The following is a 27,226-nucleotide window of genomic DNA, read 5'->3' on the forward strand; positions in this document are numbered from 1 at the left end:
ATAATACATGTAACATGATTGTGGTGGAAGACAAGGCTTGGCTAATGGGAGTTCCCATGTCCACACTGCTGTTTTAGCGTAGCTCAAGCAGCGCTAGCACATCTGTCTGCCTGCTCTGGGAAGTGTGCTCCTAGCAGCCCTGTAGAACATAGGATATGGCTGTTTGGGCATCATACCTATCTTACAAGGGTTCGGAGTGTGGATTATTGTTTGCAAGGAGCTTGGAGTATGCCTGCGAGAGATTATTTAAGTAGGGTGAAATATTGAATAGCTAATTTTTGTTTCCTTTAGGGCTCAATCGCATATGTTCCTCAACAAGCCTGGATACAGAATGCAACGCTGAAGGAGAATATTATCTTTGGAAGGGAGATAAAAGAGAGCCAGTATAAACGTGTGATTGAGGCTTGTGCACTTCTGCCTGACATAGAGATTCTTCCTACCGGAGACAGAACTGAAATTGGGGAAAAGGTATCGAGCCACACCCTAGTATTGGAGTGGATGAAATCATTGGAGTTAGACACACACCTCCCAGTCTAGCTCTGTGTTTAGAATTGTACTGAACTTCAAAATCTTTCGGGTGGACCTTCCAGACAAAGTGTCCACCTGAAAGCAATTTTTTTTTCTGCCCCAGTTGAGCGAAAGGTAGTGCTTCTTGGATGCCAGGAGAGCTGGGGAAGGAAGTCTGTTCCCATTCATAGATTGTAGTTGTAAGGATTTTCATTGTTATTTTTAAGCAGTTCAAGAGCTGAATATCACCCTTGTTTCGAATGTTCCCTGTGAAAACTGGCTCTGATGCCAGAGAATTCACCCTTAGCTCAAATTTAGCTAAGTGTTGAAAAATGTAAAGCATGTGAATAGGGAATCGAGGTCACCTATGCAATCGGCCAGGAGTGTCTTCTAACTGTGGACTTGCTAAGAAAGACAATTTGATGCTTCTCCATGCAAACTCTTTGGGACCAGCAAGGCAGCTGCTGAAAAGTTCCAGAGAGGCCCTATGAAGCCACTGTCCAACCAAATTAATAATCTAAGCCCTCACCCAGGTACCCTTACCTGAATGGAGCAGGCAACTGGCAGCTAGGTGAATTGAGCTGATTGTCAATGGGAAAAACAGGAGGAGTGTGCTTGGAAAACCCTTGCCTCAGCCCCTGCCCACCTTATAAAGCACACACGTAGAAGGAAGGTGCTGCATGTATTGTAAGGGGCACAAAAGGGTCTATTGCACTGGTGCCTTGAGAGTGTTCAGCATCTAGGGAGCTATAGAGGTCACAGTTTGGGTGCGGTTTTACTAAATAGTTCCAGACTATTGAGCATACATGGTCTCGCACTAATTTTGCACAATAGCAGAGCCAGAGTGCCAGACCACAGAGGAGGAAGAGGTTTATAAACAGCAGTTCTGCAGTGTGGTCTCTAAATAAGGCCTTGCAAAACCTAGGGCTAGTCGTGCGCTAGCTTGGCTTGCTCTTATGATAACTACAGACATGAGTGGAAAATGGGCTATTTTTCACAGAGTGTACTTGCAAAGTGTGCCGTTTTCCCCTTGTGATATGAAATAGCTTCTATACAATCAAGAATTCCTCTTCTCACCATGGACACACAATGCTTGCTTATCAGTACAAAGCCGAAGTGGCTTCCCTGCGGAGAAAGAGAACTGAATACAGTCCTGTTGAAGGAGCTTTCTAGAACTGGGCAGATGTAGGAGGTTCATTACATTCCATTTCAATTCTTGGAAATCCTGTGAATGTAACTAGTAATTGGACGAGCAGTAGAGTAGAGATAATTGTGTTGCAACGGTGCCAAAATTCCCTGTCTGGAATGTCTGTTTTAGGGAGGTGCTATGGAAACATGCATTTAGAGCAGTGGTTCTCAAACTGGTCCGTGGCCACATTCCAGGTAGTCTGTGGCTCAAGCTCAGCCCCCCGCCCCCCTTCCACCCTCTTTCCCTCTCCCTGCACAGGGACTCTGCGCTGGTGCTCCAGCCTCCCCCGTCCCCCCCACTGTGAGGTTGGAGCACCAGTACTGACTTAACTCGGGGAGTGGGGAAAGCCCCGAGGCTCCCACCAGATCCAGATCGTGGGGAAGAAGCAGGTCCTCATGCTGCCATTCCCTTCCCCCTACCCCTTCTGCCTGGCTGGGGAAACAGCCTCCAGGCAGTGCCTCGGTGCACTGCTTTCCCTGCTGCTCCTGTTGGCTAGAGTTGCAGCCAGTGGGAGGCCATGCCTGGGACATGATGCCTGGGAGTGGCATGGGGCATGAAAGCAACTAAGTGCCCCCTCATGCCCAGACTGTGCACCCAAAGCCTGCTCCTACACCTTCCTCCCTGGCCAGACACCCCACCCTGCTCCTGTACCCTGCCCTGTTCTTTCACTTTCCCTTGCTCTTGCCCCCTTCCCCTCTGGCTAGACACCCTACTCAGCTTGCTCCTGTACCTCCATCCCTGTCCCACTCACTGGCAGCCCTGTCCCATACACTGAACTCTTCATTTTTGTCCCCACCCCAGAGCTTGGGGAGAGTCCACAAAATCCAACCCCAGAAGAGTAAATCTGGCCCATGGAAAGCCCTGAACCTCAGTCCTCCTTGTCCCTCCCCCTCTACCTGTGGGGCTGGAGCGCCAGAGAAGTGAGGTGTCTCAGTTGGGGGCCACATCAGTGAGGGTTTTTGGAGGATGTTTTTTTGTTTCTCACTTGTGTGGTTTCTGTGATTTCCCCCCCCCCCCCCCCCCCGTGGATCAGTGGCCCCCAATCCAAAAAAGGTTGCCCACCCATGCCATAAATAAAGAAAACATTGAAACCTTTTGTGTTGGACTTAAAATAAAATATTTCACTTTATTTAAAATGAAGTTTGATAAACTAACAGGAGAGAGTTAAAATGCTTAATATGTTTAATAATTTAATATTTCCTTTATTACTGACAAAATTAAACCATTCTCCATAGCTGCAGCACTATCAAAATGGCTTGGGTATAATTATTTAATTTATGGCGCGTTTTCATTAGCAACTGGTGGTTCACGGAAAGGTTTGCATCGAGCTTGGTGAGCCACAGGCCAGAAAGTTTCAGAACCATTGATTTAGAGGCCTAGATAGATGTTAATCTCAAGATCTTCCATACATATCAGAAAAGGAGGTGTTAGCTCATGATTTTTAGTAAGTTACTGAAATAATGTCTATTTGTGAATATTTATCATGAAGTTTCATCTCCTTTAATATCTTCACAGAAGTGTCCTATAACTTTTACCCTACTTCAGAAACTCAAACAATGTATTTACTGTAAAACCCAATAGCACTTTATTTTCTTCCTCTTCAGGGTGTGAATCTCTCTGGAGGACAGAAGCAGAGAGTCAGCCTTGCTCGGGCAGTTTACTGTAACACCGATGTCTATTTATTCGATGATCCTTTATCAGCTGTTGATGCTCATGTTGGGAAGCATATTTTTGAAAAAGTTATTGGACCAAAGGGAATCCTGAAAAACAAAGTAGGTATTTTGAAATATTACATTAGAGGAGGGTGACTTTTTTCCATGGAATGATCCATTCTGTAAAGTAAGCTTTGTTCAAAAGGTTTCAAGAACTGGAAAGCTCCTTTTGAAACAACTTCAACTTTACTTCCTGGTTCTCATCTTTACTTCCTGGTTCTCATCATTTTTATTTCTTGGTTTTATTTCCAATTGGATGTCTGACTTTTTACATGATCTTGTGAAAGTCACGTGAAACCTCTCGACTTGCTTTGTTCATTTGTAAAAATGGAGAAGTGAATGTGACAAATTAGCCCCAGATATTTAAAGGCATTTATTTTCTACTCAGCTCAGCACTGCAATACCTAAGCCTTATTTTCAAAAGTAACTTAAGTGTTTATGCGCCTAAGTTCCATTGATTTTAGTGAAACTTTGATGCCTATGTCACTTTTTAAGTTGACACACATGCTCTTAAGTCGGTCAGATGTTGTAGTACTGAGCAGAGCAATAGCTATAAAATCAGGGCTTAGTGTTTATAAAGTGCTTTTTACCCCTCTCAGATAAAAGGTGCACTAAGATCAGTACAAAGTATTGTGACAGAGCTTAGTGACTCCAAATGCCTAAGATGTAGATCAGCTGGAAAACAAAAAATGAAAGCTCATTTTTTCTAAAAGTTTACACATGCTTCTTGTGTGTTACATACTTATTATTATTTGTGTAATTACACTGATTTGTGACACTTATTGCATGAATTTAACACTTAGTTACTGTTCAGAGACACACTTATATTATGTATTTATTATTTTAACCTCTAGACTCGGGTTTTGGTAACCCATGGAGTCAGTTATCTGCCTCTGATGGATACAATTATAGTGATGACTGATGGTAAAATATCTGAGATGGGCTCTTACCAAGAGCTGCTAAAGCAAGATGGGGCCTTTGCTGAGTTTCTTCGTACATACGCTAATGCTGACCAGGATGTGGAGACTGGAGGTAAGCTTGCAAAGAACTCCACTGAGCTAAGCTGATGTGCTGTTTGCTAATGAGTGAGTTAGTGGAACAGGTTGAAACTCTCTTAACTGGGATTCTCTGGTCTGACAACATCCAGACCACGAATGTTCCAGGACCAAAGAGTCCTGGTGGACAGCTAGTGCACGAGAGCCCTACAGGCTGGCAGGGCAGTGGGAGCCCCATGTGAGGTAGTGGGGCTGCCCAGTAGGGCAGCGGGAGTCCGGTGTGCAGAGGTAGCAGAGCTGCTTGGAGTGGCAGCAGGAGTTGGGTGCTGCGTGAGAGCCTGATAAGCACGGAGGCAGCGGGGCTACCAGGTGTTGCAGCAGGGGTTGACAAGGTGGCCAGGAATGACCTTCCCTGATTCGGCACAATCCCTGATCTGGGACCAGTCAGGTCCCGAGGGTGTCTATTAATAGAGATTCTATATGTCTTAGTAAAAAGGAGAGGGTGGAAGTGTCAAATTTAAGCATGAAATGTGGTCTTAAAAGATCTTCGAAGCAGGATGCAGGTAATCAAGTTGTTGAGACAATGTCCTTTCTGGTTGAAAAGGCAAGAAACTGTTTGTTCTTTGTGATCCTGTCTAATATCTGTTTTGTGGGCACTGATTCTTTGGCGAAGTGTCTGAGACAAAACAGATATTAGACAGGATCACAAAGAAAAAACAGTTTCTTGCCATTTCAACCAGAAAGGACATTCTTAACAACTTGATTACCTGCATCCTGCTTCAAAGACCCTTTTAAGACCACACTTGAAAGAGAATCCTCTGAACTGACATTCATGCTTAAATTTGACATTTGATGCCTAAGTTTAAACAAAGACATTAATTATCTTACCCATTACAAAGATAGCTTCCCCAATTATCACATCTAATATCATTAGCCCACAGACATTTACCCCCCCATCCCTCTTCTGTTCTGAAATTTGATTTGTCCTTTTCATATGTGTTCACTTTTTTTAATTATTATTTATTAATAGTATCCTTTGGTATTTATGGTTGACAATTTTCTTCCACTATTTGATCTGAGAAAGTGGGTCTGGCCCACGAAAGCTCATCACCTAATAAACCATCTTGTTAGTCTTTAAAGTGCTACATAGTCCTGTTTTTTGTTTCAGGTACACCAGACTAACACGGCTACATTTCTATGATTAAAAGACAGGAAACAAAGGGTAGGAGTAAATGGTCAGTTTTCAGAGTGGAGATAGGTAGTCACTTCCCCCCCCCCCTTTCTGCCTCTGTCAGAGAGAGGCAGCAAAGGCAGGGAGTAGGAACTGGTGTTGGGGGGAATCTGCTTAAAAGCTAGTTTCTCTCCTCCCGCCCCCCCCCCCCAGTACCGTCTCCACGGGGGGTTGGGGAGGTAGAGGCACAGTGGGAAACAGCTGGATGGGACTGAAGCAGTCTCCGCCCACACCGGTTTTGCTTTTGACATATACAAGAGCCCAGGGGGGCTCTTGCTACAGTGCAGAGATGGAGGTGCCCTTATTGACTAATAGCAGTTGATGGAAATCCCATGGAGTGTTCGATGAGTTAATTAATCTAAATTGAATATCCCTAACCAGAGCACCACTTGGTGTGCTCAAGGCAGCGTTAAGGGCTGGCAGAGAAAGAGGCCACAGCACGTTCTAGACAGTGCTGAGGGCTGGCTGCTGTCACCCTGCTCTCTTCTGGGAGCACAGAGCTGGTCCCTCCCCACTTTGCCCAGCAAGTTTGTCCCTGCTTCCACACCCCTCTCCTTCCCAGTGTGCCTAGTGTTCACTAGAGCATCAAGTTTGGTTGTTGGTCTCTCTCCAAATGTTGAACTTTGGAGTCTTTGTGCTGGTGCAGTATTTGGGTCAACATTATTCAGGAGATACTTGATCCCAGCAGGTAAGGGTCTGGCTCCTCTCTAGAGGCCATCGTTTATCTCTAGGAAGATGGGGTCATTTTCTTTTCTCTCAAAGGAAAAGCTATTCCATGCTTTGTGTTCTGTACGAGGTACTTGGCACTTTCTAAATCTATCCAAGTAGGATGTATTTATATACATTGTATAAGGAAAACAGGGGTGAACCCACTTGTCCTGCCTTACAGGTGAAGAGAGAATTGCACTGGACAAAATTATGGCGAGAGTGAATGCTAGAAATGTCAGAGGCAAAGAATTCTGGTGTTAACTCAAATGTAGCTAATCCTGCAGCTGGACATTGATTCTCTTGCTCAAATGAAAGCTAATACAGTTGTACCTAACAAACCTCCTCTGACTTGTGTTCTGCATATCCGTATTTCTACACAGCTGTCTTAGTAAACTTTCATTGCCAGTAATCCTTTTATTAAAAAAAATCCTGCTCTTTAGTTATCATTCTCTTCTAGCTGCTATTAATATATAGCTGCTAAGAAAGGAGAAGATTTGCCTTGCTTTATTGGTTTATAGCATTTTTCATTTGAGTTCAGTGCTTGTTTCTAAACCACATCATCACCTTTTCTCCCCCCGCCTCCCCATCCTGAACACACAGATCCAAAGATAGAAGACGAGGAAGGTTTGTGTTGGTTTGCTCAGGTGTTTTTCTGCATGTAGATAGAGGAAATAGTTTACTGTCATACAAAAGATTTGCATGGTTTTGAAAAAGCGGATGTATACCTTTCTAGATGTAAAATATTTATTAGAATGAACCATTCCTCCTTCACTAGCCACAGGTAACTTCTTTTTTGTCACTTTGCTTTGTACTCTCTCTTATTAGAGCAGTAGAGATGGCTGCAGTTTGTTCACTCGTGTGCCTGCATCATTGTCCGCCTAAGTTTCTGCATGAAAAATAGTGTTGGTTAGCTTCTTGCTTCATACCCTTAGGCCAGTGTTTCTCAAACTGTGCTCCGCGGAGCCCCAGAGCTCCGTGAGATCTCTCCAGGGGCTCTGCGAGACTGACGAACTGGAAACATTGATAGGTACAACACATACAATCAGTGGACTGCTGGGACTCTGCATAAATTTTTATGCATGTAAAGGGCTCCGGAGCCCAAAAAGTTTGAGAACCGCAGCCTTGGGCAGATAGCATGCGGTTTTGTAGTGCATTAAAACAGTGGCTTAAACTTCAGCAGTCGGTATGCTGGCTTCTAAATAACAGAATTGATGACTAGTAAGTCTTTGCTGTAGGCGTTGACTTCCTTTCTGCCCTGCTCAACCCTCCCTCCACATCCCAAGCCTGCCCACACTGCACCCCTTTCTCTAAGCCTCCACTGCCACCCTGCCTCTTTCTGCCACCCTGCCTCTTTCTCCAAACCTCCACTGCCACCCTGCTCTGCCCTAGGCCTCATTTCCATTCTGCCTCTTCCTGTCCCCTCCTGCAAGCGTGCCTCATCCCTGCTCCTCCTCCTCCTCCCCTAGCACCTCCTGCACACTACAGCACATGTGGGAGGAAGGGGGAGAAGTTGATTAGTGGGTGGGAGGAGCTGTGGGGAGGGCTTGGCCACTGGTGGATGCTGAGCACCTCCTGACTTCTTTTTGTGAGTGCTCCAGCACCTGTGGAGCCAGTGCTGATGGTCTCCACTCCCCACTCCTCCAGCCCCCTCCTGTGAAGGACCCGAGCAATGCCCAATAAATCTTCTAGTGACAGATACACGTGTCAGGATCCAATAGCTGTACTAGACACACTGTTTTCTAGAGTTTCATTAAACTGTCTAGAGAAAGCTTTTGAACTTAATTCTTGTTGTTTATCGTTGCTGTTTCACAGGCTGTATAAACTTCACATTTTGATTTGGTTTTCGAAGCATTTTGGGATAACTTGCCTAAATGCAATACTTCCTCTTGTTAATAGAATGGGTTTATATAGGTGTTTCAAGGGAAACGTAACACTTTATTTTTTGCTTAAGGTTAGATTTATAGAAAGGCCTTTCTAGTTACTTGGCTTCAATAGCATGTACTTGATTCATCCTATTGGAAAGTTTGTTTTTTGCCTGCTGCATAGTGCGAATTGTCTTGCATTCCCCAGGCTATTCTGAATACATCTTCTACCACTGCATTAAAACCCATTTTATGTCTGTTTTCAAGTTTACTCTAAAATGAAAATAACTTTGTCTTTATAATGAATAGTCAAGACATATTTTTGAAGAGTAAAAAAAGCTCAGAGCATCTTCTAAATTAGTCACAGCTTGTACTGTACTATGAAGCTGAGTGCTTTCGTGTCAAATACATCCCATAATCCTACTTCAAGTATCCACTTTAGTGTGCGTTGAGTAGGGCAAGGAGCATAATATCTTTGAATTTACTCAGTAAGATTAAGATTCAGACTAGTGCAAAAAAGTATGATTGTTTAAACCCATTAGACATAATTACCATATAGAGAATTAATTGCTTAATTGTGTTGTCCCTTTTGGATGCAATTCTGGTGCACAAATATTTGATGGGTTTTGAGTATGACATCTTTAGCTGTGACTAACTTTGCTCATTTTTGCTTTTCCTGCAGATGCAAACAGCCCATCTGTGAAAGAAGGAAAGCCGATGGAAAATGGTGTTCTTGCAAATGAAGCAACAGGAAAACCGATAATGAGGTGTGTAGCTGTTTCAAAGCAGAGTAGATCAAAGTGCACTAGGGAAATGGGTGTGCAATAGTGGTATCCATGCAGACAGCGAGTGTGTGACACACTAATGTGCTACACATGTACGGTCCCAATAGTCTGTGCAATTTCTCGTCATCTAGACAAACCCTTAGTCTTTTTCTTCTGCTTTATGCTGGACAGTTTGCAGCCTACTCTACAGAGTATTTTTGCTCTTTGTGAGAATGAGTTTCCTTAAATAATTAAGTCTTTGATCTGAGCAAAGACTTAGAATACCCCTTCAGGCTTCTCAAGAGAACATCTAAGGCTATTTTGTAGTCCCATAGTGTAAGCCTTGTGCGGGAGTTCATTTGCCAGTAAAAATTGTATTTCCCATGAAAATGTGTAAGCATTTTCTTCTGCATGGGTTTGCATTTTCTGGGTGGGCTTCAGTTCAGGATACACATAACTCAGTCCATGCCTCCTTTAAACATTATAGACATGCATGTGCCCATTTCTGGAGAGACAGTTCAGTTGCAAATTTTGAGATCTGACAAGTTATGTATTAAATATTACGGGGTTAATTTTCCAATGCAGCTGATGATGGGAAAACTCTTGAGTTCTGGCATCTGCGCAAAACAATGGCAGAATCCAGAAAGGCTGATTTTAGGTTTTGTTGTTCTTTTTTTTTTTTACCAAAGGATCTCTTTTCCTTGAGTTTGCTTGCTCAAGCAAGAAACCCTTTCTGGCATGTTAGTCTATTATCTTGTACTTCTTCTGAAACACTTGTCTTCAAGTGCCAAGGAAGTGCAGTCAAGTAGAGAATAATGGCTCATTGCTTAACACTCACATGCATTCTCTCGTAAGGGAGGTTTCTGCCTGACTCGGTGAAGCATAGAGTAATTTTGCACCCAGACTTGTAGACTTGGGTCATTGAAATCTGATGGTGTTTAAAAATGTTTTTCAGACAACTCAGTAACTCGTCCACCTACAGTGGAGAAACAGGGAAGTCTTTGAATCAGACTAGTACAACAGAGCTTCAAAAGGCACCCACAGAAGAGAATGCTTGGAAACTTACGGAGGCTGACAAAGCCAAGACTGGGAGGGTGAGATTTAATTATTTTCTTTTATTTCTGGATCTAGTTATCAATAATGTTAATGATTCAGCAGACAATAGCATTCAGATACAGGAGCAAAGAGCCATAAGTGCTGGAATTGGGGATGCTGGGGTTGCAGCAGGACCCTCTTTGGCTTGAAATGGTTTTCATTCGATTCAGGGCCTACACTTTGGTTCAATGGCTCTCAGCAGCCCTGCAGAGAACAAGTAACTAGTCGGGGAGGCGCTGAGTTGACCGGTCATGTGTAACTTCATGGATTGATCGTTTCTAGATGTGCTGCAATTAAACTTGCATCTCAGATTTGATTGTAGGCACAGAAGGGGGAGAGAGGGATGAAATAAAAACGTCTCTTACACTGATGTGGTTGGCACCATTACTTGGCAAGCTGGGGAAAAAAAATGAAGTAAAAAGGTTGTGACCAGTTCTGTGACCTGAGCCACTTTCTAGAGGGATTGGAATTAACTGGATTAAAACCAAGTTTCCACGGTCTGATCCAAGTGCCGAGTCTCAGTGCACTCGGGAGTTTTTTGTAAGTCATGTGAACTAGATCTTTGAAGGGAAAGTACCATATTTTAGCGCATATAACCTGTGGGTTATATGCATTTTTACAAACCTCTCCCCCCCCCTCCTCCCCCCCACGGGGTATACTCGGGTGTGAGGTATACAACATTTTTTTTTTTTTTTTACTCACCTGGTGAGTTCCTGCGTAGCCTCCGGGTGGGGCAGCGCTCATCCCCTAGTTCCTGTGCAGCTGCAGGAACCAGGGGGGATGAGCACTCCCCTGCCAGGAGACTGGATGCTGGTGGCTGCGCAGGAACCGGGGACGTGACTGCCCGCCGGAACCATAGCATTTTAGGCTGGCTAATTCTCTCCCCTCCCCCGGCACCGTAAATTGGCTAATATACCCTGGCACAGTTTGAAATAAAAGTCTTGTATACCTTGCGGGTTATGCTCATGCACGGGGTATACAAGATTTTTTTACTCAACTCGGAAAAACAACGGGGTATTTTTGGGTGTGGGGTATTTTCGGGTGTGGGGTATATTCTCTAAAATACGTTACTTCTCTGCTGCAGCACCGATGTCAACTGTTTCACTTGAGTCTTTCTCTAAGGGTGTGTCTAGACTACAGGGTTTTTTCCAAAGGACTTAGTTCGAGTTAACGTTTGACTGCCACGTGTAGCCGCGAGCAGTTAGTTCAGACGAAGGGGATTTAAAAATGGCTCCTGGATGGTAAGATGCAAATAAAGCCTGGGATATTTAAATCCCGGGCTTCATTTGCAACTTCGAAAGCCTACATTAGCCTCCCTAGTTCACTAGCCCCCTAGTTCATAGACATTCACTGATTAAGCACTTTCAGGGTAAGTGCCTAATGAAAGTCACTTAATCAGTGTCTCGCTTTCTGAATGCATGTAAAAGTGGCAGTGCCTGCCAACATCCCAGGGCAGGTGAGGGTCTCAGAACTAACCTTTGCAAGGCATTCTGGTAGAATATGGTGCAGGTGTTGCCAGACGTTGGCTTTCTGGCACAGGACCAGTAGGTATTTTGTGACCCACCATAAAGATGTAAACTCTGTAACAAGTATGTTGATTTCACCAGTCTGTTGGTGGTGTTTAAATATGAGTGTTTTAGTCCTGATACTTCCTGTGTAAAGTGACTTTTTTTCCTCTTACATCTTTAGGTAAAAGCGACAGTGTATTGGGAATATATGAAAGCCATTGGACTCTTTATCTCTTTCCTGAGCATCTTCCTTTTTTTGTGTAACCATGTAGCCTCCCTGGCTTCCAACTACTGGTTAAGTTTATGGACAGATGATCCCGTTATTAATGGGACTCAGCAGCGCACCCATGTCCGGCTAGGAGTATATGGAGCACTGGGAATTTCTCAAGGTTTGCCTGGAATTATCTATTAAGTTATTTTAAAACTGACTGGTTCAAAATATTAAGCCGAATGTTAGAATGATCAGTGACTCGTGTGTCCGAGGAGCTGGGAGCAGAGCTAGGCCAGCACCTGAGGGGCCAGTGGCTGAGGGGCTGGGAGTCGAGCCGGTCTAGCAGCTGGGGGGGAGGACGACCAGTGGAACTACTTCAGTAGCAGGGAGGCTGTCGGCTCCCAGGGAGAGCTGAGGCACCAGCACCAGAGGTGCCAGAATTAACCTCCCCATGTCTAGCAAACTCCTTAATTTGGATTTGGCCACGTCCCGAGGATGCCACTTGCCGCCGTCAGTGACTTAAATTGTGTTGACTAAATTTTCTATGGTTTAGATTTAATTTATTATTAAAACAAAGAATAAGCATAATTAGGTAAAACGTTCCTGCCCAGGGAGGGGAAGAAAGTTAATTTGGTTTTCTTTTTCAGGTATTGCTGTGTTTGGCTACTCGATGGCTGTGTCAATAGGGGGGATATTTGCCTCGCGACACCTACATGTTGACCTGCTTCACAGTGTCCTTAGGTCTCCAATGAGTTTTTTTGAACGAACACCCAGTGGGAACTTAGTGAACCGGTTCTCTAAAGAAATTGACACTATAGACTCAATGATTCCTCAGATAATCAAAATGTTCATGGGCTCCATGTTTAACGTCATTGGGGCCTGCATCATCATTCTCATGGCTACACCAATAGCTGCCATTGTCATTCCACCGCTGGGATTTGTCTACGTCTTTGTGCAGGTAGGGAACGTCAGCCATTGAGCTCACTCCAGCATTTACCTCTCCTCTCCTTTGGTTACTTGGGTTTTAGATTTGATATGATTGTGACTTGAGTCCATGTTTGACTGACCATTTATGGGCACCGTATGAAGTAGCTGAGCATGCTCTACTTGGCCATTCTGAATAGGACTCTGTGTCAAACCATGAATAATTTTGCTATTAGGGATCATTTTATTGTACCGACTACCCAGAAGATAAAAGGAATGTTTTAATATAACTGGTCTTAAAGAAAATCGTAGGAATCTAAGGTGCAGTATGTAGGGTATTTCGCATTCAGAGCTCTAGTAGGAGTTTTCCAGTGTAATTCAAACAGCGTGCTGCTTAGAGGCACAGATGTATGAAGTGGAGGTATGGTCAGAAAAGTAAGCCTAAAACAGGGAGAGAATAGGATTGACAGCAACTCTTTATCTCTAGTCGGGCTCCCTGTGTGTATTGTCATGCCTGCTTACTTCAGTGGCCAAAAAGACATCACTGCTTTGCTCCTGTGATCCCTGCTGAGCCAATACAGCCTTGGAAAAGGGAATTGGCTTCCCTTTTGGCACGGTGGTTTTGTTCACCAAGTTCCAGTCGAGCAATCTTTTTTTCCTGGTGGTGGTACCTGATCCAAAGTGAACTCAGCTTGGCTCTCAGATCCCAGAGTGAGTTGTGAGACCAGCATTTGAGGGGAAAAATATGTCTTTCTGATGTGATCTGGGGCCATTTGGTGGTGACCGATCCCCACGATGCTGTGTTTACCATGCTTCTTACAAACACAGTCAGGCTAGATGATCATATTGTCTCTCCTGGTTTTAAAATCCATGAATAAGTGAATTTTCATAGAAGCAAATAGGATTTCTCTAAATGATGGGTAGAACTTCTATCCAGAGTAGAAGTCTGGGTGAGAGTTGGCTCCCTTGACTCCCTGTACTTAATAGGGACTGCAGTTGTGTCCAGGCTGTGTCTTCTCTTTAGACTCCTAGTGTTCTCCTCTATGTGATTTCCAGATATTTTATGTGGCCACCTCTCGCCAGCTGAAACGCCTGGAATCGGTCAGCCGCTCCCCAGTGTATTCTCACTTCAATGAGACTCTCCTTGGTGTCAGTGTCATTCGAGCCTTTGAGGAGCAGAAGCGTTTCATCCAGCAGAGTGACTTGAAGGTGGATGAGAATCAGAAAGCGTACTATCCCAGCATTGTTGCAAACAGGTAGGCGGGTGCGAGGGCTGGATCAGCACGCCGAGAGCGGTTGCATAGTGAGGTGAGGTTCTGCAGTCAAGTACAATCCATTGATTTCAGAGGAATTGTTGCCAGGACAAGGACAGCAGGTCTGGGGCCTAACGCACTGCTTCGCTGCCAGGGGCAGCGGTTTTTGCTTACTGAAGCATGTATTTAGAAAGATTTTGATTTTAATTTAGAATGGGACTGCTGAGCTCGTGTTTCCCAGGCCTTTGCTAAATGAGTGCTTGGGATGCATAGGCAGGGCGAGATCAGCACCTGCAGGAGCCCCTCCTTCCCTTTCTGTTCATTTTGCTTAACTGCGGCTGCACTGGGTACCCAAGGCCCATCCTGCTCAAGGCTAAAACAAGCATTTCTGCCCTTATTAGTTTCATGTGCTTCCACAACCCATGCTTCTGGACATGATCCAAATGTGCCAGTTCCCATGTCATTGGCAAAGATGGAGAAGAGTAGTTGTAAATGCCTCAGTATAATCCTATATTCAAAAAAACAAAGTGAATTGAAGCATTTTCACCCTGAGTTTTTTTTGTTTGTTTAGTGACCTATTTCTGGAAAATCGAATCCCTTGTTTGTATCTTGCAGGTGGCTGGCGGTCCGGTTGGAATATGTGGGGAACTGTATAGTCCTCTTTGCGGCGCTGTTTGCAGTGATTGCTCGCAAAAGCCTCAGCCCTGGATTAGTTGGACTCTCAGTGTCCTATTCACTACAGGTATATGCTTCAGGAAATCTTTCTGCACTTTAAGACCACATCCCAGTTACGGATCTTAATGGGTTACCCAGTCAGCATCACCCTTAACAGCCCCTCCCACCCCCTCCACCACCCCATTTAATCAGTTAACTGGTTAAATTTAACGTTTAATTGGTTAACTAATTAAACAGGATTTTACATCCCTAATCCCAGTATCAGGATATAAATTTGTAATGGAATTAGAGTTGAGAATTGATATGCCTTCTGTAGTCACGTACAAATTGAATTCCCGAATTCTTTATGAAACAAGTCCCAGAGAGAGTATGTAATTTATGAAGCATGCAATGGGGAAAATAATTACAGATAAGATTTGAAAAGAGATTGAGGTGTGGCTATAAAGGGCTTTCCTATGTGGGAGGGACTGTAAGGAGAAACCTTTTGAACCAATTAAATGAAATTATGATGGACCCTGACTCTAGTAGGACAAATGGGGAGCTGGTTTAAGGATCACACACAATTATAGAAGGTGGCTGAGTTTTTTTTTCTCATTTTATCCCAGGTAAAGCCCGTTGTGTGTGTTTATGCATTTAATGAGCAGATGGCACTTTGAGTTTTCAGCTTAGTGTTGCATGCTAAATGTTCTGTATGTTAATGTCCATTTGCATTGTAAATTCTACATTGAGCAATTCTTTTTGCAGGTTACAACGTATTTAAACTGGCTGGTTCGCATGTCATCTGAGTTGGAGACCAACATTGTCGCTGTGGAAAGAGTCAAAGAATACTCAGAAATGGAGAAAGAGGTACATTGTGGCTAGTAGGTTTTGGAACTTCTCCCCTGAGAGCACCTATAATTTTATGTCAAAAGGTCTTCCCTGCTATTAGCCAATGCTGCAGGCTTGCATTGTATGGCTATTGTCTTTGTAATGCGATAGGAGGGGGGAGTTTCTTTCAAATCGGTGCTGTTCTTAGTTGGCTAGACTATGGTATTGGTTCCTGACTAGAAGAACTTCCTCTAAGACAGGGCTGGCAAAATATGGCAGCCTGCCAAGACACTGGATCTGGCCTGTGGATGCAGTGAGGGCTCTCAAGCAGGCTCCTTGCGTTGCCCCGCCCCAATCCTCATACCACTCTGGAAGGTGGTTGTGGTGTCCTGTTTGTCTTTGAACAGCTGTGAGCCTGGGGGAGAAGGGTGCTTTGCGTGCAGTTGCTGCCACCAGCAAAATCCCATTGTCTGGATTCTGGCCAATGAGAGCTGCCTGTTTGAAAAATAGGTGGCGCGCAAAGCACCCCTCCCTTTCTCCCCTCAGGCTTGCAGAAATTCAGACGCAGAAACCTGAGAAACCTGCTGGGCTGCTGTCTGGAAGTTGCCCAGGTAAGTCGCCCATCCAGAGCTGGCCTTTGGCATGTGGATGTTAAGGACTAGTCGACTATCCAGTAGGATAGTCAACTAGTCGCTCTCTTCCTCCCCTCTTCTCCCCCCCTCCCCCACCTTGCTGCCTCTATCAGATAGAGCCAGCAAGAGGGGGGTACTTCAAAGAGGCAGCGCCGCACAGAGCTGTGGCGTTTCAAAGGGGCAGGGCCACACAGCTGATCCCAGGCTCTAGGCGGTGCTGTCCCTTTGAAATGCCACCACGATGTTTCAAAGCGGCAGTGCCGTATGGATCCCTGGGTCAGCTGTGTGGCGTTGCCCCTTTGAAACACCACCACAGCATTTCAAAGCAGCAGCACTGGACTGAGCCCGGGGTCAGGTGGGGAGCCCCCTACTGATCCCAGGCTGCAAGCCACTTTGAAATGCCTGGTGGAGTCTGGGACACTGGGCTCCGTGTGGCATTTCAAAGCAGCAGTGCTGCTTGGAGCCCGGGATCAGCTGGAGACTCCCCAGCTGACACTGGGCTTCACCTTGGCACTTCTGCTTTAAAATGCAGAAGAGCCCCCGGTGAGGCTCTTGTGCTTCCACTTTGAAATGCACTTGTGTGGAGCCTGGAGTCAGTGGGACTTTCCAGTGGCCCTGGGCTCCACGCAGCGTTCCAACTTTAAAATGCACAAGTGCCCCCTTTGGGGCTCTTGTACATTTCAAAGGCAGAACACGGAAGTGCCTATCGAATAGTTGAGTAGTTGATGGAAACTCCATCGACTGCTTGACTAGTAAATTAATTGCTAGTTAACATCCTTACTCTGGCACCTCATTATCTCCCTCTGCCCCCTACCTTAACCCAAACCCTCTGTCCCACCTCCTGCATACATACTCCCTCCCAGACTCTGCACCCCAATCTCCTGCTCTGGCTCACAAGCCCCTCCTACTCTAGGTCACAGCCCAAACCCCTGCCCTCCGATCCTCAGGCCACCATGGTCTCCCTCACCCAAACTCCTTCCCAGACCCTACCTTCTCCTGCACCCCAATACCTTACCGCAAGCTCACTTCTGCAACCAACCTCCATTCCAGACCCCACATCTCCTCCATTAATATCATGGAAGAGTGCGGCACTTGACTACTTCCCAAATTCTTGGAAGGGTCTCCCATCAAAAATGAATGCCCACATCTGCTCTAAGATGTTTCTTACAAGGAAGTCTAGAGATCCTCATGTTTGGAATTTGCTTTGTAAAAGCTCGATTTTTTTTTTTTTTTTCTTCATAGTTAATGCTGTGACTGCCCCTTACTGGCAGAATGTTAACTTTACATTTCTTTCTTCACTTCTAGCATTTGTATCTTTTTTTTTCCCATTTTTTCATTATTTGCACTTAATTTATGGAAAGCTTTGTCTGTTGTCTAGTCCATACTAAATTATGCAAAATTAATTTTTGGTCTGATAATGACTTATGTAAACTTCTTTTGTTCATGTGTGTGTCTCTTCTTAACCTCCTTCCTCCACACACACTTATGTTCAGCATTGTGTTCATAGGAAGCCAAACACTCAAATCAAAACCCAGCACCCAGGCCAGTCTGAGTTATTTGCGGGGTGGGGATACAAACTAGAGGGTTTCTCCTCACTCCTTTCCTCTTGTGGTTCCTCTAAAACTTTAAATTTCCTGATTTTTTTAAAAAATGTTTAATTGGCTCTAGTAACAAACTCACTGGAATCTCTGCTTTAATAAAACTGCTGATTAGGATAAAAAACCCTGCTCTTTTTGCACGCCCACTGAAGTCCAAATCAAAACTCGTTTGTTACCCCCACACAAAGTATTCAATGTTTGTTGTCTCAGACAAGCTTTTTTTCTAGCTTCTGTTTAGGCTCTTTGGGTTGGCAGAGCAGAGTGTAACTGTTGCAGGACCAGTTTGTCATAATATTTTCTGGTTTTGTTATTTTCACATCAGCAACTGTAGAGAGACTTATCCTGGGAGGTGAAGTTTGTTTTACTCAGGACATAGATTTTTCATAACCTTTGAGTCAGTTCTTGCCCTTGACTATAACCTGTAACTTCAATATCTTTAATGTAGTTGAATTTGTCCCTGTGTGTTTTTCAAATACAGCCCTTTTTGAAAACTAGACTTATCCTCTTTTTCCTTATTCAACCCATAGTGGAGCTGTTTATTTAGTTTGCTCAGTCTAGAAGGGTAATAGATCATCTGTTAATGACAATCTATCTGAATGTGTGGGCAATTTGTTCTTTCAGGCTCCGTGGCGTATTGAACAAACTGCTCCACCAGACAACTGGCCCCATGAAGGCAAAGTAGAGTTCAAAGGTTATGGCTTACGTTACCGGGAGGACTTGGATTTAGTTCTGAAAAACATAAATGTGACCATAAACGGAGGAGAGAAGGTAAGTACTATGGCTTATTGCTTATATACCCGCACTCCACTTTATAAACTACTAGCAGAATGCTGAGAGTTGCGTCCTTAACTCAATTAAATGTCTTTTTTTGGAAAATAAAAGGAAAATGTACATGCTTTATTGAAATGATTGTATTTTTCATATTTTTTTCATGAAGTTAATTTTTTTATTTCAGATTTCTTTCAAAAAGGGGTTTGTTAAAATTTGTCCATTTAAAAAAAGAACAAAAAAACCCTAAAGTTAAATGGGAATTCCATCAAATGTATTTTTTTCTTTATCCTAATAAACTCTTATTATTCACTGTTTTAACAAAAAAGGGCTATAATCAATTTGGTTTCCAATAACACTGCCTTTTAGTTTTCAAACCTTAAGCATTGATTTAGCTGTGCCAACATAGAACACTACTCCACAATTCTCTCTTCTATCTCTTTCCTGTAAAGATTTATTGAGAAGCCATCTTATTTCAGGTTTGTCCAATATGTCTGGCTCATCTTAGAACCATAGAATCATAGAATACTAGGATGGAAGGGACCTCGAGAGGTCATCGAGTCCAGTCCCCTGCCCTCATGGCAGGACCAAATACTGTCTAGACCATCCCTGATAGGTTAGATAAATGTCTATCATTAAATATCTCCACAGATGGAGATTCCCCAACCTCCCTAGGCAATTTATTCCAGTGTCTGACAGTTAGGAACTTTTTTCTAATGTCCAACCTAAACCTCCCTTGCTGTAGTTTAAGCCCATTGCTTCTTGTTCTATCCCCAAAGGCCAAAATGAACAAGTTTTCTCCCTCCTCCTTATGACACCCTTTTAGATACCTGAAAACTGCTATCAGTCCCCCCTCAATCTTCTATTTTATAAACTAAACAAACCTAATTCCTTCAGCCTTCCCTCATAGGTCATGTTCTCTAGACCTTTAATCATTCTCGTTGCTCTTCTCTGGACCCTCTCCAATTTCTTCACATCTTTCTTGAAATGCGGTGCCCAGAACTGAACACAATACTCCAACTGAGGCCTAACCAGTGCAGAGTAGAGCGGAAGAATGACTTCTCGTGTCTTGCTCACAACACACCTGTTTGTGCATCCCAGAATCATGTTTGCTTTCTTTGTAATGGCATCACACTGCTGACTCTCATTCAACTTGTGGTCCACTATAACTCCTAGATCCCTTTCTACCGTACTCCTTCCCAGATAGTCGCTTCCCATTCTGTATGTATGAAACTGATTGTTCCTTCCTAAGTGGAGCACTTTGCATTTGTCTTTATTAAACTTCATCCTATTTACCTCAGACCATTTCTCCAATTTGTCCAGGTCACTTTGAATTATGACCCTATCCTCCAGATTAGTCGCAACCCCTCCCAGCTTGGTATCTGCAAACTTAATAAGCATACTTTCTATACCAATATCTAAATCGTTGATGAAGATATTGAACAGAGCTGGTCCCAAAACAGACCCCTGCGGAACCCTACTTGTTATGCCTTTCCAGCAGGATTGTGAACTATTAATAACTACTCTTGAGTATGGTTATCCAGCCAGATATGCACCCACCTCATAGTAGCCCTATCTAAGTTGTATTTACTTAGTTTATTGATAAGAATATCATGCGAGACCGAATCAAACGCCTTACTAAAGTCTAGGTATACCACATCCACCGCTTCTCCCTTATCCACAAGACTCGTTATCCTATTAAAGAAAGACTGAACCATTTTCTCAGTTATGACAGTTCCGAAGATTGTATCCTGTCTTCGGACAATGGCCAATGCCAGATGCCTAAGGGGGAGCGAACAGAACAGGGAATCATCAAGCAATCCCTCTCCCGCCACCCATTTCCAGCCTCTGACACCATTCCTATCCATCCTGGCTAATAGCCATTGATGGACCTATCCTCCATGAATTTATCTAGTTCTTTCTTGAACCCTGTTAGTTTTCATCTTCACAACCACCTCTTGCAAGGAGTTCCACAGGTTGACCGTGCACTATATGAAGAAAATGGATGGATGAGGTTCTATTGGAGCTAAAACAATAAGTCCTTTAGTGGCTGGTCTTTATAAGACAACAAGAGCCCACAGTCGCCAGCTAGAGTGGGACAGACACCCATGCTGTACATTGTGGGTTACACATGCTCAGTTTTCCTCAGTGTTCTTTTAGTACAGAAATACAAATAAATGTACTGGAGAATGTGTGGCCTTAACCGATGGCCTTTTCTTGTATTCAACACAAGCAAAATGAAATGGCAAATGTATGAAGTTTAAATTGTATTTACTGTGAAGAGCCTAAGTAATGTCAGAGATCCCATTTTACTGATTTCTGAATCCTTTTGTAATGTAAGTGAGCATATTAATTTATTTAAGTATTAAATGCACAGCAGTTTATATTAGTATAAACCATACAAGCGCAAATCCAAGAAAGGCACATTTTTGTAACTTCTTAATCAGACAACTGAGTATTATGTTAATAAGCACAATTGTATCCTAAATTCAGGTGGCAAAACAAGATCCAAACCTGTAGCTCCACAAAACACATACAAATACAGGAACAGGTGTGATCTGAACTTTGTCAGCGCCTCTCTACTTAGCATTTTCACCACAATTCCATTTCCCTGTCCAGGAAAGTCCCAGAGCTTTTCAGGTGACATTGAGATTTTGATGTGCTGTTCGAGGGGTATTTTCACTTTCTGGATATATGTGCTGTCAGTTGCTTATGCCAGCTTAGTTCTCCGTTTTCTTAACACAGCTGCTTGGCACAGGGTAGATGTAGGGGTTGCAAGACCTTCTGAAGCTGTGGCCACTTCTGGACATTTTCAGTGACACTTTGACTTTTTCCTTTTCCTCAGAATTAGTAAATGGTAACTTCTTTCTGTGCATCTTCTAATAGGTGGGAATAGTTGGAAGAACAGGAGCTGGAAAATCTTCCCTTACTCTAGGATTATTTCGAATCAATGAGTCCGCAGAGGGAGAGATTATTATTGATGGAAATAACATTGCAAAAATAGGGCTCCATGAGCTGCGGTTCAAGATCACCATTATTCCTCAGGTAGGTGCAAAGTTCCCACAAAAACCACAATTAATTTCTTAAGGCTATTGAGACTTTAATGAACTGGATTCGTATCTCGTTAATATACCTTATTAGTGTCTGATTCAACACCCAGTGAAGTCAGTGGGACTCTTTCCATTGACTTCAGCTGACGGGGGGCGGGAGGGTCAGATTTCTGTGCTGGCTTTATGTAAAAAGTCACACTGGGCTGAATTGGTTGGATGCCATAGAAGCAGGATCCATGGTCTTCTGACATTCTGAACTCGTTGTGTTTAAACTCCTTCATAATAGATTTTCAGTAGTCACTTAGTTTCTGATGCTGCAGATTGCTCAGCATAAGTGTAGAGTTAGGAGCAGGTAGTATAACTGGTGCGATGCAGGCCGTTAGAAGCCTCTAGTGCTTCTGGACCAATAGAGAGTATATATAGATCGCATATTTCAGAGTGAAGATTTCTCACTAGATTTACTGTAGGACTCAATACATTTCACTCTGTTTTCACTATGACTTGGTAGATAAAGTCTGGTCTCTGAGGTTCACTTCTCTTTGGGAACTGTGAGAAACAACATTAATCAGATGGGGACTATGCCACTGATCAGGTTATTGTTTTGGGCTTGAAGTCTGCTTATCTATTTCTGCATGACTGAGTCACTTCCTTACTCGGGGCGCGGTAGTGAAGTGTCATTGAATTTAGTTTTTAAAACAATTGGGTTTATGAGTTACTATTCTGTAGCAATAAGTTTACAAGCTTTTCTGCCTATTTATAATAATGTAAAAAAGAATTGGGTTTATATAATGTAGGAGGTTTTTTGCAATTCATCTATGATGGATCTGGGTAATAGGTTTGGTCAGGGAATTGTATTGCTTTTGCCCTTTTTGAATCATTCCATATTAGATTCCAGCTCTGCTGCCACTGTTGATTGCAAGCATGGGATGTTTTTTGGAACACATGGTGCATTTACTGATGCAGCCAGTTCAGACTTTGGATCTTGTGGGAATGTATGCTGAATTTGGTTTTCACATGCCATTTTATTTGAAAAAGATGTTTTGGCCTCTTAGTGGAAGATGGTTCTATATATTGTTTGGTATTGCAACTAGTCTGAGGTTCTTTCTGCAAACACATTTTCTAAGCAAAAAATGAGTCATTTTATTTAAAAGAAACTCAAGAGTTTATATTTCTTTAGTTGCCTACAAAATAAGCTGTTTCTTTACCATTTAAATGAAAACTCTCTTGAAATTTTGCCATATTCTTTATATATTGAAGTGTTGAATGCATGCTATTTTCTGACTAGGATCCAGTATTATTTTCTGGTTCTCTGCGTATGAATCTTGACCCTTTTGAGAAATATTCTGATGAAGAAATTTGGACATCTTTGGAATTGGCTCACTTGAAAAATTTTGTGTCCTCTCTTCCTGATAAACTTAATCACGAGTGTTCTGAAGGTGGAGAGAATCTAAGGTACAGTAAAATGCCTTCTTTTTCGGTGACAATTTGCTGTTAGAGCTAAAACTTTTGACACTGAGAAACACGTTTTGTATATTCTTCCCACTTTATTTATCCAGGTTCAATACTGTACAAACACAAGCCATCCATGACCCATGAACCTTTAAAATCCATCTCAGACATCAAAACAGCCCTAACTATATAAATAAACTCTGCTTTTTTTAATTCACTGTGTAAGACCTTGATTATCTTGTGTTTGGGAAGAGAAATTTTAACGTGAAATTGCCAAACCAGGCAGTTGGGTGTGTTTAAAATTTTTTAAGCTTTAAGTCATGAAAATAAAAGTACATAATTTAGAAATAGTAAGTTAAATATAGTAGATTTATATTTATTGGCTTGGGCAATCTTAGGAAAAACTTTGATTAACCTCAGCCTGTTGTAGTTGCTTATAATTTGGAGGGAGAATTATACCTAACAAATGCAGGGTTCATAGTGCTCTTGTAATAGAACTGCAATGCTAATCAGTAAATTGAAGGTGTTTATTTAGGATTACAAATTGGCCATCAAACCAGTTCATATACAGAACTATTCCACAGAACTTTGCCACAGTCTGCACTATTTCAGTGCTATGGTCTGGTGCACTTACATGGAAACCCTTTGGTAATGTGTATTTTCCTAACAATGAAAACACTTGAAAACTTTTGTTACCATTACCAGTTTTTAGAGAAGTATCAGAACTTGAAGCTAGTTCTATATCTAAACCTTGCTAAACTCTCAGCATCTAAATTCGCAAAAGGTTGTATAGGAAACCAAGTCAGGGTTTGAAACAAATTACAAGTTTCTTACAAGTATCAGAGAGGTAGCCATGTTAGTCTGAATCTGCCCACGAAAGCTTATGCTCCAATAAATCTGTTAGTCTATAAGGTGCCACAGGACTTCTTGTTGTTTATGCAAAGACCCACTTCGTCAGATGCATGTCATCTACATGCATCTGAAAAAGTGGGTCTTTGCCCACGAAAGCTTATGCTGCAATAAATCTGTTAGTCTATAAGGTGCCACAAGTTTCTTACAGTTACCTTTTCTATTTTTGTAGTGTTGGACAGCGTCAGCTGGTGTGCCTCGCGCGGGCTCTGCTTCGAAAGTCCAAAATCTTAGTTTTAGATGAAGCCACAGCTGCTGTTGATCTTGAAACTGATGACCTTATACAATCAACAATAAGGACTCAATTTGAAGACTGCACTGTTGTAACTATAGCACATCGTCTAAACACTATTATGGACTATGAAAGGTAAAGTGATGCAACTGTTGCAAAGAAAAATTGTCTGTGCCTTGCACTGAATAGGCATCTCTTACTTGCATTATATTTGCTAGCAGGGCCGACTTTAACAAGCACAGGGCCCGATTCCGGGGGTGGGACAGCGCATGTGCTGTGCACCTGGGGTGGTGGCACTGCACATGTGTCGCTCACCTGGGGCAGCCCTGTGCATGCGTAATGTGGGGCTCCATTCCGGGGAATCAGCCGAATCGGCCTAAAGCTGGCCCTGTTTGCTAGACCTGTTGTCAGCTGAAATTCGTGGGTTCTTTGTATGTGTCCCTAGTGTAAGCATGCTGACGGTCAAGTTCTGTCCTTGGTGATGGTTGTGCAACCCCATTGTCCATGGCATGTTTGCACAGATGTGGCTGAGGGCAGCACTTGTTCTTGTAATTGAAACATAGGCTCATAATGCTCCCTGTTTCTCTGAGTAGGATGTGGGAATCAAAACTTGACAAGCACCTGACTCAAGTGGTCCTCCCATCTTTCCGGACCTTACAATAGAGTGCTCTAATGGGACTGGGGAGCCACATGGTTGAAGGGACAAAGCAGAAATGGGCATTATATCCCCACCAAACTTGCAGGGATTCACCACTGCTATTAACACTCACTCAGTACTAATTCAGCACTCCAGCCATTCACAAGTAGAAGCCCCTGCATGTTTGGTTTGATTGCCCTAGGGGCTCCTAGCAATATTTTTCTGTCCTCTAACAGCGAGTTGGAGGTAGCATTTCAACTCTGAATGCTAGGTGTCATGACTTGTTAGTGCTTGCTTTCACAGCCTTCTTGTTACAGTAACACTGTTGCTTTGCTTAGGTAGTCTAAGCACAAAGAAAATCAGTGTATCTATAGTAGGATTAGTGACATTGGGGACAAATTCGTCCATTTGTGAAATTCTTACAAGTAGTTTCTGGTGTTTTCTGGTGGCACTGAGATGCTTTGCTAAGATTGCTAAAATTCCAGATACATCAGTATTTTGACCATTTTTTTTCCTTTTCCTGTTTTAGAGTTATAGTCCTCGATAAAGGCGAAATTGTGGAGTGTGATTCCCCAGCCAATCTACTTCAGAAGAAAGGCATTTTCTATAATATGGCCAAAGATTCTGGCTTGGTGTAATACAAGAACATAGTTTGTACGTGTGGGGAAGAGGGGTGAAAATTGACTGAATATAGACACTGAGAAGATTTTGAGAGCTCTGACTTCCTTTGTTCTGCTATTCAAACCAAACATTTCCACCTCCGACCCAGAAAAAAATCTGAGTTTAACACAAAGAATATAAGTAGCATAAATGCAATTTGGTTTTCCTTAAAGATTTACTTTGCAAGAAGTAGAAGTTGCGAATGTACTCTGCTAAAGACCAAACATAGACCTGTTTCATCTTTTGCCTCAGATCTATCAAACTGCAGTTGAAAAATGTTTTCGTCTTTTGAAAGCAAGAAAAGTCCTTTTCCTCTTGATTCACTTATGATCTGAAGGTCCTTTTGTTCGAAAAATCTCTGTAAAATGCTACCTGTGTGTTCAGTTGACATTTACCATTTTCAGAACCATCTGCCATGGGCGACACTCAGTATATTTTTTGGAATAGCAATATGGCTCAACGTTTTTAATCCTTGTGAAATACTGTTGTGTGCCAGATCTTGCCTTGGCACATATTGTATGTGGTTAATGCTTTTATGCATTATGTTAACATTTTCATATGTGTTTATATTTTATAGCAACAAGTTTGCAGAAATGTATCACTGATGAAAAAAGCACATAGTCAAAACAGTATTTATTAAGCAGATATGGAATCTCTGTCACCCTAACACCAAAACACTTGCTTGGATGCAAAAATTAATGGATTGCAACACTGAGAATCCAATTCTTTGCTTTCTATTCACTCAGTGGTTTTTACTTATGTGAAAAGCATCACTTATGCCAGTGGAGGGAGAGGTACCCTTGTGAGTAAGGATTTACCTGACTGAAGGCTTCAGAGTCAGTTATCTTATAATTTGGTTGTAGTATTCTTTGTCATTGTATTTCACTGTCTAATATTTAATTCAGAAGCCCTGCCACATCCAGGACTGTTAGCCCTATGGAAACAGAGAAACCTTCTCTAGAGGCTGCTGCTATTAATTCTTAATGCTTGTGCAGAATGTGCTCTTACTGTTCCAAAAAATATATATACCTTTTTATTCATTAAAATGTGTGGGTAGCCAGAGTAGTCCTGTCAGAGCTTAATTTACAGTGGAGTCTAGTTCCAAGAAACTCGAGTGGTTTGGTTTTCACTTTGTAGGAAAAAAGAAAAGTTGCATTTTTCTCAAGTTCCATACAGTCTTATTTTATACAAAAATGGCGAAGTGACTGCAGTTTGAGTTCAGTGGATCCAAATATCTACCACTCTGGAAATGTGGACTCTTGTCTAGTTTTAAGGGCAGCAACATAGCTCCCAAGTGTCTTCTCTTAGAACAAAAGCTATTTATTTTATTTTTTGTAAGTTATGATTCTTTAAACTTCAGTAAACCGAAAAATTCTTTGGTATTTTTTGTAATAACTAGAATGGAAATAGGAATATTTGCAAAGAACTTGGAGTAAACTTCTGTTTGAAAGAGATTGTCCCTATTTATATTTTTTTTTACTGCTTTGCAATCTGTTGATGTTGGCTCCATTATTGACACAGTCTTTAAGGCCCAGAGAACTGTGGGTGCATCTGAGGTTGATGTTCATGCCTTCAAAATGAAGCCTGTAGAAACTAAGACTCATCACCAGCTAAAGAATTAACAGATGAGAATAACGAGCCTTATTCTCAGGCCTGTTTGGAAGGGAATATGGGGAAGCATGTGCCTTGAGTGAGAAGATCATAGTCCTCAGCTGCATGGTATCTCTATGGAGTGCTGTTAAAATAACAATGTGAAATGAGCAGTGTGTGCTTTGTAGGGTGGCACATAAAAAGTATTGGCTCCCCGAGGTGGCTGCTGAAGATTTTTTCCAGTGTTCAAGATGCCCAGC

At 42.7% G+C, this 27,226-nt stretch overlaps 1 protein-coding gene across 2 annotated transcripts in view; it reads left to right on the forward strand.

Moving 5' to 3' along the window:
- ABCC1 (ATP binding cassette subfamily C member 1 (ABCC1 blood group)) overlaps nucleotides 1–26,830 on the forward strand; it is a 99,130-nt gene extending 72,300 nt beyond the window's left edge. The window contains exons 17-32 of one of the 2 annotated variants that reach the window (XM_006119586.4): nucleotides 292–468; nucleotides 3,301–3,468; nucleotides 4,263–4,440; nucleotides 6,943–6,966; nucleotides 8,887–8,971; nucleotides 9,924–10,062; nucleotides 11,753–11,960; nucleotides 12,430–12,740; nucleotides 13,763–13,962; nucleotides 14,575–14,701; nucleotides 15,379–15,480; nucleotides 18,293–18,439; nucleotides 21,326–21,484; nucleotides 22,775–22,941; nucleotides 24,020–24,214; nucleotides 25,246–26,830. In XM_006119586.4, the coding sequence (XP_006119648.2) occupies nucleotides 292–468; nucleotides 3,301–3,468; nucleotides 4,263–4,440; nucleotides 6,943–6,966; nucleotides 8,887–8,971; nucleotides 9,924–10,062; nucleotides 11,753–11,960; nucleotides 12,430–12,740; nucleotides 13,763–13,962; nucleotides 14,575–14,701; nucleotides 15,379–15,480; nucleotides 18,293–18,439; nucleotides 21,326–21,484; nucleotides 22,775–22,941; nucleotides 24,020–24,214; nucleotides 25,246–25,354 (2,496 nt within the window). In that variant the 3' untranslated portion in view covers nucleotides 25,355–26,830. The remainder of the gene's footprint in view (nucleotides 1–291; nucleotides 469–3,300; nucleotides 3,469–4,262; nucleotides 4,441–6,942; nucleotides 6,967–8,886; nucleotides 8,972–9,923; nucleotides 10,063–11,752; nucleotides 11,961–12,429; nucleotides 12,741–13,762; nucleotides 13,963–14,574; nucleotides 14,702–15,378; nucleotides 15,481–18,292; nucleotides 18,440–21,325; nucleotides 21,485–22,774; nucleotides 22,942–24,019; nucleotides 24,215–25,245) is intronic. The other variant, XM_006119587.4, reaches the window with a different exon arrangement.
- Nucleotides 26,831–27,226: the final 396 nt, after the last annotated feature.

The sequence above is a fragment of the Pelodiscus sinensis genome, chromosome 16 (genome assembly GCF_049634645.1).
Source record: "Pelodiscus sinensis isolate JC-2024 chromosome 16, ASM4963464v1, whole genome shotgun sequence".
In the NCBI taxonomy this organism is placed as follows: domain Eukaryota; kingdom Metazoa; phylum Chordata; order Testudines; family Trionychidae; genus Pelodiscus; species Pelodiscus sinensis.